This window comes from Phoca vitulina, unplaced genomic scaffold (assembly GCF_004348235.1).
Source record: "Phoca vitulina isolate PV1807 unplaced genomic scaffold, GSC_HSeal_1.0 scaffold1, whole genome shotgun sequence".
Lineage (NCBI taxonomy): Eukaryota > Metazoa > Chordata > Mammalia > Carnivora > Phocidae > Phoca > Phoca vitulina.
The window spans coordinates 11,780,435-11,793,517 of record NW_022589704.1 but is presented as its reverse complement, the minus strand read 5'-3'; the positions used below and the strand labels follow the sequence as shown (position 1 = coordinate 11,793,517).

The 13,083-nt window shown below is 39.6% G+C and overlaps 1 protein-coding gene across 1 annotated transcript in view; it reads right to left on the bottom strand.

Moving 5' to 3' along the window:
* Window positions 1–13,083, bottom strand: part of COL4A4 (collagen type IV alpha 4 chain) — a 120,993-nt gene that overhangs the window by 101,404 nt on the left and 6,506 nt on the right. Inside the window, exons 3-4 of the mRNA XM_032401003.1 lie at window positions 2,665–2,817; window positions 1,488–1,530 (exon numbers count right to left, since the gene is read on the bottom strand). Of these exons, the coding sequence (XP_032256894.1) occupies window positions 1,488–1,530; window positions 2,665–2,726 (105 nt within the window). The 5' untranslated portion in view covers window positions 2,727–2,817. The remainder of the gene's footprint in view (window positions 1–1,487; window positions 1,531–2,664; window positions 2,818–13,083) is intronic.

Here is a 13,083-nt window from a genome sequence, read left to right as displayed (position 1 = left end):
TGCTCACGCCATGATCACATACGAGCACGTACATGCACACGCACATACATGTACACGCACGCACATGCAGACATACACACATGTACTCACATGTACACCCAGGCACACGTACACACACACACATGCACTCTTTGGTGATTTTTGTCTTGTTTTATTTTTACCCAAATGGTATATTTCTCTGTACCTTTCTGTTTTCTCTTAATCAGACACCTTCACAATCATTCCAGGTTAACAGAACGGCTCTCCATCGGATGAAGTACAATAGCTTGTTTAACTAGTCCTTCTTGATGGGTGTTTAGCTATCTCCCTTCTTTTGTTACTGAACGCTCCCCTGCAACCAGTATTCTTGTGCATTTTCTTTATGCCCAAGTCAGTATAAATACGTATGATAAATTCCAAAAAGGGAAATCCCTGTGTCAACAGGATTGACAGCAATTTGGGTGGATAATGCCAAGTTGCCTTCCATAGGTACTGCATTGATTTACATCACTACCTTTAAAACCCAACTATAGTATAAGCTACTTTTTGTGCGAAATCTTTAAAACCTCTGCATAGCACAATTTGCTAAGAGGATCCAGGCTAGAACAGTCTGGTTCAAGAATTATTATATCCACTCATATGGAACATAAGAAACAAAGGAAGTGAAATTTAAGACTCTCTAGACTCTTATAATGGGAGAAAAAAAAAGAATATAATACAGAAAATAAACTTGGAAAAATCAGGTAAAAAAAAATCCAGGCATATATATTTCAATGTGTTTCCATTCATTATTTCAGATGATGCTCTCAAATGCATGTGAACTAAGTGAAGCAAGTCTGACTATCCCTAATTGGGGAGAGCTTCTCATTCCTTGACATGTGTGCTTTCTGTTCCTGACTGGTAGGAAAAGGAGAATAGAAGGCAACTTTCTATTTTGATTTGCTTTGAAAAGACCTATGTTATTAACTTAAATAATACAGAAATTGGATTGGGTAAATTCAAGCTAGAGAGGATGGACAGATGCAGATGTGCTCAATAGTGATTGAACCAGTTCCGTTGTCTCAACATCTACCCGAGTTACAGGCGGTCTGTGGTGTAATTTCCCAGAAATGTCTGGGTTGGGTTTAATAACTCAGATTCCTCAGTGAGGAAGCAGAAGAAGGAGATCTTATTACAGAATATTCTAGGCTTATCTTTCTCCAGAGTTAAAATGTTCACATTTAATCTTATATTTCTTGATTTAATCTTGAAGTGGCCCAACTGCTTCCTGCCCCTCTCCAAAAAAAAGATTTTAACAAAAGATTATGTTATCAAATAAAGAAATCTCCAATACCTGGGTAATTTTTAAGCAGTCTTGACTGTAAAATAGAAAAGAAATCTCAGAGCTCACCTAATCCAACCCTTCATTTTGCAGATAAGAAAACTGAGTCCCACAGAGTGGCTTGCTTGAAACAAAAAGGTTTATAACGAGAGTAATGCATGCAGTCAGAGCTAATTAATGTACTTACCCCATATACATGTTGTACAGAAAAGAGGATAAGTATAAGTGACCTATGAAACAGCAAAAATGCAGATTAATTTAAACTGTTCATTTTCATGCAAAACAAACTAAAAAGAGAAAGAACAAAGGAATAAATCCCAGAAAGCTTCTTTTTATTTCTAATAGGCCGTTGTCATCAGTGACAAGATAAATGTTATCCCCTCTCTGGCTGCCATCATTACCTTCCCTCTTGCTAATCAGTCAAGAAGTACTCACAGCCCTTTAATGGGATCCTCACTGTGCCTGGGACCCTGGGGACACTCTGAAGGCGAGACCCAGATGGGTAGCTGAGGGAAGGGAGACGACTCTCTGAATGAAATGCAGAGGAGTGAGGGAAGGAGGCAGCTGTGTTCAGAGACAGTGCAAAGACCAGTGTACCCTGAATGACATTAAGTGGAACCAGCTGGAAGGAGGGAGGAGGGAAGAAAACCTATCTGGACTGGGGAGATGGTTTGGAAGGGAAGGAAAATAATATGAACCAGTTAGGGAAGAGTTAAGTAGTTCAGATGGTCTCTTCCATCTTCAGAGCCAGCAATGGCCAGTCGAGTCTGTCTATCCCTCTGACCTCTGCTTCCATTGTCCCATCTCCTTCTTTGCCTCTCACTCTCCTTCCCCCTCTTTCACTTTTAAGGACCCTTGTGATTATACTGGGCCCACCCAGATAATCCAGAATAATCTCCCCAAGGTCAGCTGATGAGCAAACTTAATGTCATCCACAAGCATAATTCCCTGTTGCCATGTAACAGAACATATTCTCAGGATCCAGGGATTAAGATGTGGACCTCCTCAGGGGCTGTTATCCTGCCTACCATACCCGTGAAGCACCCTGTCCTAACTCTGCTAGTTAAAGGGCCCCTGCTGCTCTGGACATTAGGAAGGATTTGCTCTTCAAACCTAGTAATAGAGCAAGAATCCACAGCCTTTAGATGAGTGTCTTTCCCATTGGTGATGACGGGAGTGTAATTCAAGGAGAGTACTGGTGTTTAATAAAAATGAATCACAAAAAAAAAGCAGTCATAATGCACAGATTTCTGGAACAATTTGGCTTTTTGACACATGAAACATTCAGACAATTCATAACTATAAAACCAACGTTTAGGAGAAATTATTGAATAAAAGCAAGTGATCACACTAAGGACACTCACCAGGGATCTGCGGCCAAGGGCTTGATCCACCTGAATGAGCACCTTATTGACGCCATGTGCATGGATTACTTCAAGTCTTGGTACTTAAAAAAAATTCTGTCAGGTTTCTCTTCTCCTCCAGAAGACTCTGACTTATAAGAGAGGTTCTATGCCCTGAGTTTAAAGTTTATATATATTAAATATAAGTATATCTCTTAAAACACAACATGCATTATAATGTTGAAAACAATGACTTTCATCATTCATAGTAATGGAAATATTTCCTAAAAGGGGAATTCAATTTTTTTATAAGAATCTTAGTGATGATTAAACTGAATAAATATCAATTTCATTCTTAGAAATAAAAATAATTTCCAGTTATTCGTGTCATAAATATATTTTTGAGAAATGAAAGAGAGGTGTATATAATGCTCATATAAAAGTTATTGTTTCATTTTGTTATGTGGTATTTTCTACTACATAACATTTGCCCTTGAAAATCCAAGTTAAAATTCACTTAAGTGAGTTTTTTTGTTTTTGTTTTTTACTTTTTGAAACTAGGAAAGGAACCCTTTAGTATAGAAAGACACACTTTGCACACAAACAGCAAATACATATAAAAATATTTTTATATAAAATGGTACAACTGCTATGGAAAACATTTTGGCAGTTCCTCAAAAAGTAAACACAGAATTACCATATGATCTAGCAATTCCAATCCTAGGTATATACCATGAGAAGTGACACTATGTTCATGCATAAACTTGTATATAAATAATCATAGTAGCCAAAAATGTCCAAATTTCCACCAACTGATGAATGGGCAAGCAAAATGTGCTACATCCACATAATGGATTTGGCCATAAAAATGAATGAAGTACTGATACATACATGAACCTTGAAAACATTATATTAAGTGAAAGAAGTCACATATTACATGGTATCATGTATATGAAAAAACCAGAATAGGCAAATCCATGAAGACAGAAAATAGAGTAGTAATTGTCAGGGGTTGGAGGAGGAGAGGATTGGGAGGTACAGGGTTTCTTCTTGAGGTGATGGAATGTTCTGGAATTAGCGGTAATGGTTGTGCAACATTATGAATATACTAAAAACCACTGAATTATAAACTTTAAAATGCTTCAAACAGTGAATTTTATTTTGTGAACTTTATCTCAATAAAAAAAAGAAAAAATAATTTGACTCCAAGCACTCTGTATCTTTGATAAAAGATCTCTGGCTTAAAGGAATGTCTTGAAATTGAAGTGTCTTGAAATTGAAATGCCTCATCTTAAAAACCCTGGCTTCTCTGAAGACCTGTACCAATGAGAATTGGGTAGAGAGAGGAAAATTGGGAGTGTTGGAGCTATTTTTAAATTTCTGGATAAAATCTGGATAAACTAACTCAATGCTGTATTTACGGGAGACTAGTTCTCCAAGTAGGTGGTAGAACCACCTTCCATGATCCAGTTTGAAAATCAAGTAGAAGCAGAATCACTCTGAGTGCCCAGATCATTTCCTATCCCCAAATCCATCATTTTAAATAGTTTTTGAAGCTGCATTCTGGGAGCAAGTCTCAATAAAACAAATTATTGACTTGGAAGGAATACACAAACTGGCTTGAATCATTCAAAAGGTACTCGTTATTTTAAACAAATAGGAAACAGTCAAAAATTAAAGAAAACCAGGGACATTTGCATTTAACCCCCAAACAGACACATGATGCAATTAATCTCCACACATATTGTGATAAAGGGTGTACAAAAAGGGATTTTATTAAAATAGAGTGTTGTTGTGGTCACTTTCAGAACAAGAATGCCTGATCATGGCCCTAACACTTAGGAGTTTCTCAATACATTTTGTAATTGAATGGCTGGCCAGCTGGATGCATGGTTGGGTGGACAGATGGACCAATCCGCAGAAATCTAACTAGTCTCTCATGAGTGAAAGGACCTTGCTGATTGGGAGCCGCCAATGCATCCTCATCACTATGCACTTAGTAAGCCCTGTGACAATAGGGATTTTGTCTTTTTTTATTCACAGTTATCCCCAGTGCCATAGTAGTGCCTGGAATACATTTAGTGCTTTATATATATATATATATATAAATTTGTTGGATGAATGAATTTACAGAAGATACTTTGGGACCTTTAGAATGTGAATCAAATATATTTAATAGAGGATATAAGATAAGGCCAATACACATGGGTTGATGGAGGAAAGGAGAAAGAGGGAGATGGAAAGAGGGATCATACAGCCTTGGGGGAAGTGGAGAGAGAGTGATGCTGATTACATCCGGGACCCTCTGCTAAGAGTGCTGTGCACATCAAGTCACTTACTTCACCACAATTTAGTAAGGAAAGTATTGATTCTGTTGTAAAAGAAAACCAAATTAGGTCCATTTAAGTAATTGGTGCAAAATCACAGAGCTAATAAATGGTAGAATTGGGGTTTTTTGATTCCAATATGTATCTCTTCTCCCAGTAGACACCTAAGCATGGCAGCCTGCAGATGTCTGCTCTCATACTCCCCTAGGAATGGTTTTTAAATTATGCACACCCCCTCTTCTTTTTTTACAAGTTAACCTCTAAAAACTTTCATTTTCTCTTTAAATAGTTGCAAAGTATAATTTGGAACATTGTACACGGTGACCTAGAAAATAACAACAGTTGCAGCACTATTTTTTAAAATTTTTTAAAAGATTGATCGATTGATTGATTTGAGAGAGAGCAAGAGAGAGAGAGAATGAGTGGGAGAGGGCAGAGAGAGAGGAAGAGAGAATCTCAAGGAGAATCCCCACTGAGCACAGAGCCCAACGCAGGGCTCAATCTTATGATCCTGAGATTATGACCTGAGCTGGACACTCAATAGTCAAGAATTGGATGCTCAACCGACTGAGCCACCCAGGTGCCCTACAGCACTATTTTAGATGTAGCTAATGGACCATCATAACCATCATAAGGATGGTTCTCACCACCATCAGTTTAAAATTCATGCACACAAGTTCTTTAACAGCTAGAAATTTTATATCATTTTTCTTCTTGAATTCATATTTCCATTCCACTCCCCTACATATATCATAGTGCAATATATTTTTATACTTGAAAATCTTATATTGATCACCCTACCATACTTCTCTGCAACAAAAATATGTATATAAATTACTTTTTATTTTCTATGATCACAAATCTCTAAGTCTTAAATTTTTTTCACCTGAATTTATTTGTCATTATGATGAGAAGTAGTATATAATCCACCAAAACCAAGTAAATTTAAATCTTGATAAATAATTATTCAACACATTACAAATGAAATTTTACTGGAAATGTAGTTGACAATGAATGAATTGGGCTTTTTGGTTTCTCAAATAGTTTATTTAGCCCAGATCAATAAGGAGATCTGGTCAAGAAATGATCAAGCAACTGTCCTGCTTCCATTTTAGTGTCTTAAAACTGTAAATTCTAATAAACCTATTCACAGAAAAAAACAAGTTGTGAATGGAAGGAATTTGTTCTATATATCACTCAATGCTTTGAACTTCTCCTGAGTTGTATACCAAAAGCAATACAGAATTCATCATCAAGAATCATTTTGAGTGATCTATCTGATAAGTCTTCCTCAATTGTGATGAAAGCAAAAAGTTGGGAACCACCTGGCCCTGGGATGTGGAGTCTGAGAGGTAGAGTGCTCTCTGTTCTTAGCACCTGCGTTTACGCTGCCGTGTCTGGCCTGCAAACAGTTCTTGTCTTTGGGGCAAAGCAGGGTGGTAACATCTGGGATGGCTGGGGGTGGGGTTGGGCTTCTCTGGTGTAAAGTAGCAAAAGGAAAATTATGAAGGGCTTGGTTAGAACCTGAATCAAAGGCCCATCTTCAGATTGAACAATTCTAAGAACGAGTATCTATAGCAGTTGAGAATCTAAAAATTGATTCCTTTACTTAATTTTCCAAGATGCCTACACAACTGTTAGGAATCTATTTGTGTCCCGAGGTGTATGTACCTCATCTTGAAGATCTCTGCTCTAGATGAGCTGCTAAAGGTAAAAAACAAAAACAAACAAACAAAAAACCTGCCATGTTCACTGTTTGACCTGGAGCAAGCCTTGGATGACCATGTGCTTATCCCGCATGTCTGTCGAGCCCAAAACTAGCCATGAAGAAGTCATGGAGAATTTATAACTGTTCTCCTGTCTAAGTTGCACCAATAGCTGAGCAGAGGGCCCATCTCATTATCAGCTGGATACCATGAACATCGGTGTGCACTGTGCCCTACGGTTCACATAGGAAATCCACAGCAATCTGAGAGGATTTTCTTTGCTGCAACTGCCTGTGTTAAGAGCATAAAAACTTTTGTCTCAACCAAGCTGTTGACTGCACCAAACAAACAAAAATACTCTCGCTCAGAACACTGTCCTTCTAACCTACCTTCTCCAAATACATGGCTGTCATTCCAAGGGATTGGACTCACTGACCAAGGCGGTGAATTTCCAATGGAGTCTATCATTAGTACATTAAAAAAAAAAAAAAAAAAAAAAAAGCTTTAACAACCCAAAGGGCTGTGCCACTAAAAGGTATGCAAACAGCAGCTTTGGGAGAGTGCCTACCCAGGAAACTTCTGCCAAAGTTCTGCACCTTTCAAAGCACATGCTTTGTTTGGCCAACTGTTATTCTCAGGAAGGGAGCATTCTCCCGAAGCTACTGCGTCAGGACCCACTCAGGCCCCACCTTCAGCCCAGCTAAGCAAGGGTGCGGCCAGATTTTCATCACCCAGCCACAGCGCGGAGGAGGAGAACCACTGGACCCGAAGGCAGCCGGACCCAGAGCTGGACCTAGAACTCTGACTCAGGGCTGGGGAGGATGGTGCAAGAAGATAATCTGGATCAGTCCTCTTGGAGCTGAAATTAGGAAAGAGAGGAAAGGGGGGATAAAGGAGTAAGGGGGCATCAGGAGATACACCTGAGGTACAGTCAGCCACTCGAAGGCTGGGACAGGTCAAGGTGAAGGACAAGCCTGAATTTAGAGGAAACAGATATTCTCAGTAATCATAAAATGCTGTTTTTAAGAGAAGAAAATGCAAAAGGAGAAAGACGGAGTGTCTATGATGAGAGAATGAAAGACTAGCTCATTCCTAAGAGCTGCCCCATTTCTGATGCAAGCTTATAGTTTGTTCCCTTTACCTGAGCAAACTGACCTGTCCAGCAAAATCTGATGAAAAGCATTGCCCCATCCCTGCAGCTGGTCCCAAGGCTAGGACACCCCAACGGAAGCTCTCTTGGAGGTTCTGCCAGAGGTGGAACATAAGCACTCTGGACCTTCGACACAGGTTTCACTCCACAACCCAAGTAAGGTGCCCAGGCTCTTTCCCAGCCTCTACTTATTTCAGTCATTTCTAGCATGTATATTCAGTAAATGTCATCAGCTTCTCTTCCTCCAACTCCCTGGGCTGGTTCTTCTTTTTCTTCACTCCTTTATGAAAGTTCCTGGACTCCAATTCCCCTGGGATTCCTTATGAGTCTCCACTTGATGTTTTCCAAATACTATGTCTGGGAACAAGATCTGAGATCTTCCAAATCATTATTTCTACTATGAGGAATTTGTTTTCTCTGAAACCCAATCTTGAAAAGAAATACACCCTGCTTGGGTTCTCATCGATTGGGGGATGGGGCGGGCAATGGCCAAGATTAGAGGACCAGATTGCAGGAGACTGAGTATTAAAATCTTCCAGTCACAAAAAAGTAGTATAAGTACAATGTCTTTTTTCTTTCCAAGGAACATTAAGTCTTTAACCTCTTCTTAATAATAACATTTTTGTTCTTTCAGTGAAATAAATTCCTATTAACTTAACATCTACATGTTCTTTCCTTTGACCTTCTGACACTGAGCTATCTGAAGACTCTCTTTCCAAGGCAAAAAAAAATTTTTTTGTGGTCTGAACACCTGTTTGAATATGCCTTTATCTTTTCTAAATAGAATTCCTAAAGGCTCATCTTTGCAAAGAAATAAGCAAAAGGCCTCAAAAGATAGAAGGATAGTGCTTCCAGGAGAAGAATGACATGCTCTGTCCACCTTGGTGGCTGGATATCTCCCTTTGAGGTTTACACTTTCCCTGTTAAGAGATGATCTGACCTTTCCTCAACATTCAAGCTGATTATTTGGTTTTGGTCCTTTGAAAATCCCATATTCTTAGATTGACTCTACCTTCAGACTTTCAAAGAGTTCAGGTTGGTTTGAGCTTTTTAGCAAAAACACTCAATCTCAACAAATATCACAAGGTTTTTAAAGCAGGTCATGAATCTGGGTGGTCCATGGACCACTGGAATGTGGTTGCAGCTCCATGTTGTTCTCTGAGAAGCAACATGGGAAAACTTTGAGAACTACTCAAGTAAATTCTTGAGAATGACTCAGTTCCAACTTGACCAGAATGTTGTTGGATTATGACCAAGCCCACCCCCACCTTGCCCCCCCCCCTCCAGGTTCAGTTGAATTGTTTGAGAGTGCTATGGAGTCTTTAGTTGACCTTGGAGTTCAGTTTGCTAATCCAGAGCCAATTGGACCATATCTCAGCTAACCTACTACTCTGCCAACATAGGCTTTTATTATCATTTTCTCCTTGAGAACTCCTCTGAATATCAACAGAAAAGTTGACAATAACCATAATAATGTCACCACTCGAAAACCACATGGAGGTGATATATGTTCCAAAAATATACAATTGATTTTCAAAACCAGATGGTCCCTTTACCTCTAAGTTAAGAATGACATTCTTTTTAAAGATTTTTTTTTTTAATTTTTATTTATTTGACAGAGAGAGAGACAGCAAGAGAGGGAACACAAGCAGGGGGAGTGGGAGAGGGAGAAACAGGCTTCCCGCTGAGCAGGGAGCCCGATGTGGGACTCGATCCCAGGACCCCAGGATCATGACCTGAGCTGAAGGCAGACGCTTAACGACTGAGCCACCCAGGTGCCCAAGAATGACATTCTTGACTCAGAATGCTGTATGTCTCTTGCCAAAAACAGTAATCCCCCAGGTTGTTCTTGGTCTGTGATTTTCCCCTCGGGGCAGGACTGGGGTGACTCTGTATGAATTCTCTGGAACTTTCAGACCTCTGGGAACTGCCTTTGTGTTGAGCTCTGGAAGTAACACCCTACAATCCCAGCAGGCAGGGCCCACTGTGAGGCTAATGTCTACCTTCAGTGACTTCTCCCCTCCTCCACAGATACACTCTGCCTTCTACTCCTGGTACCATGTGCTCTCATGTTAGGGATAAAAACAGTCTCTGGAGTTAGAAAGACTTGTGTTTAGATCTTGATCACTTAGCAGCAGAACCCCAAGCAAGTATGTAACTCCTCTTAACCCCTGACTTCTCAGCATGTGAAATTACAGGAGTCTAAATTAGCACCCAGCATAATGCCTGGCACAGTGGCTCGAGAAATGTTTGTTTCCTTCCTTCCTAATTCCTTGTAGGAGCAAAAGAGCTCCCGTATATACTATATTAGAAAAAGGTTAGAAAATTGGGAACTAGAGCAAGCCTGGAAAGAACTCAGAGAGAGGGCAAGATTGATCTGAGGAGGCAGGAAGATCTGGGGAAATGAAAAGAGGAATAAGCTATGAGAGTCCCTCTAAAGTACCTTTTAAACACGAGGAGAGAGAAATTATGGAGGGGGATGAATCTTCGGTTAGCAGATAGTCACCGAGTCAACTTAAGTTGACTCTTAGAGGACACCAGGAAAAGGTTGGCATTTGGTGTCACCAACCAGAAAACCAGCCCCTTCTGTGGTAACTGCTGCAGCTCTCCCCACCCCCACCCCATTACTCTTCTTAGACCTCCTTCTCTTCTTCTGCCTTCCTTTCCTTCCTCCTCTTCATCATCACCATCGTCACCACCATCCCCACCACAAGGAAGTATAATGAGCGGCATCTCCAGAGGGCCACCTAGGTGCTAAGCACAGCTAAGGGCTTAACTCAATGCCGCAGCCGCCACAGTCACCCTATGAGGTAAGTAATGTGATTACAAGTAAGTCACACGGGCAGTAAGTGGCACACCCAGGATCCAAACGCCAAAGCTTTCCCTATTGACTATTACACTACACAACTCCAAAGTTCATGAAAATTCCTGGGTGAGCTTCAGGGATGCGTGTCCAGGAAGAACGACTCTTAGCCCCCAACATAGCAACAACAAGGACACTCAGTGCTGAATGCAGTGGTGCGCTAGGACCCAAAGACATTCGTTTCCTGTGAATCCCAGGAAACTTGAATTCTTGTGGGAAGGTCTTAATGTCTGGAAACTGCTATAGGATGGTTGGAGATCTTAAAAGGCACCATTTCTAACTAGAATGTAGAGAAGTCAAATATCCAAGCATCTAAGGCGGCTGCGTAGGCCAAAAAAGAAGGAGAGTTCACCAAAGTGTCCAAACGATCTTGAAAGTTAAACAAAAATACTGGGGTGAACATGGAATTGGTTCCAAAATAGGAGGAAAGCTTTGTCTTGGTGAGAAGGAGCACAGTACTCATGAAACTCTTAGACCCTTTCTGAGGAAAGCTTAACTACCTCCTTTTCCTCTGGCTGCGTTCGCATCTTCTGCCGAGTGTCCATCTGTCTTGCTTCTGCCAGGAGCTGGCTCCTAGAAACTCAGGATCTCCTACTGGGTCTCCCCTTTGGGCAAGTCCTGGAGCTAGACTCCTCTAGGAATGCTTCTGCCACTCTAGAACCTAAGGAACATCTTAAGGGCATCCCTCAAACCTGGGCTTCAGAGCTAGGCCATCCTATAATCTGCTACAGACCATAAGAACACATTCAGTGTTTCACTGTGGACATTACACATCAGTAAATAACAGCGCAAAGCCAAGGCAATGTGCTGGGTATTGGATGAGGATGTCATGCGGGCAGAGTGGCCAAGACAATTAACAGCCGGAAGTTTCACAAAATCATACAGAATTCCACTGTTAAAGTAAGACTGTCTCCCGTTCTAAAATTTGAAAGTGAGATTTTTTTGAAACTTCAGAAATTAAAGATAGGAAGAGGTCTATATGTTTTAGAACAAAAATATCAAGCATACAGAAAATAAAATAATACATAGAATCTTGATTATATATGAAAATAACAAGATTTGTAAATTCAAATCCACTAAAAATACAATAATGTTTAAAATTTGAAGTGATTTTCACTTAACTTGCCCAGCATTAACCAAAAAATTTTTTCTGGAGTCAATTCCATGTATTTTTGGTACAACATAAATAAATACCTATGACTTTGTTCATCCAAGAAATATCTATCAATCTCCCATTTGGTATCAAATACCATGCTAGGCACTGTAGATACAAAAATGAATTTGATTTACCTGAAATAATAAAATATTACTTTTAAGGGGATTGGGAAAAGTTAAAGACATATATTGTAATCACTAAAGTAAACACTAAAAACAATGCAAAAAGATGTAACTAGAAGCCAAAGAAAAATTAAAATGGAATACTAAAAATGAATAACACAAAAGAATGGCAAAAAGAAAGAAAGGGACAAAAAATAGATGAGACAGATAGAAAAGAAATGGAGAAATGGCAGACCTAAATATGGCCATATCAGGGCACCTGAGTGGCTCAGTCACTAAGCGTCTGACTTCGGCTCAGGTCATGATCCCAGGGTCCTGGGATGGAGCCCCGCATTGGGCTCCCTGCTCCGCGGGAAGCCTGTTTCTCCCTCTCCCACTCCCCCTGCTTGTGTTCCCTCTCTCGCTGTGTCTCTCTTGGTCAAATAAATAAATAAAATCTTTTTTAAAAATATGGCCATATCAACTGCTTTACATGAAAACAGACTAGAAATTCCTATTAAAAGGCAAAGATTGTCATACTGGATTAAAAAAAAAAGCCAACTATGTGCTGTAAGATGTACACTTTAAATAAAAAGACACAAATAGACTGCAAGCAAAGGCTAGGAAAAGATATCCATACAAACAGTACACATAAGAAAGACAGACTGGCTTTGCCAACAGCACATAAAATAGATTTGAATACACAATTATGATCAAAAAGTTAATATACCAGAAAGCTATATAAATATTATAAATATATGGGCTTCATAGCAGAACACCAAAATACCTGAAGTAAAAACTGAAAAACTAAAAGAAGAAATAAATAAATTCTCAAACATAGTTGGAGACTAATGCTTCTCTTGGTAACTGATAGAACAAGGTAGAAAATATTAGTCAAGATACAGAAGATCTGAACAACACCATCAACCACCTTGCCCTAATTTATATACATATATATAAACACTACACTCAACAACTGCAAAATATATACTTTCTAAATGGATGTTGTGTGTTCACCAAGACAGACCATACACTGGACTATAAAACAAGTCTCTAGATTTCAAAAGACTGAAATCTTGCAGAGAACTGAATCCGAACTCAACCATAAACCATCTAGGAAATTCCCAAATATTTGGA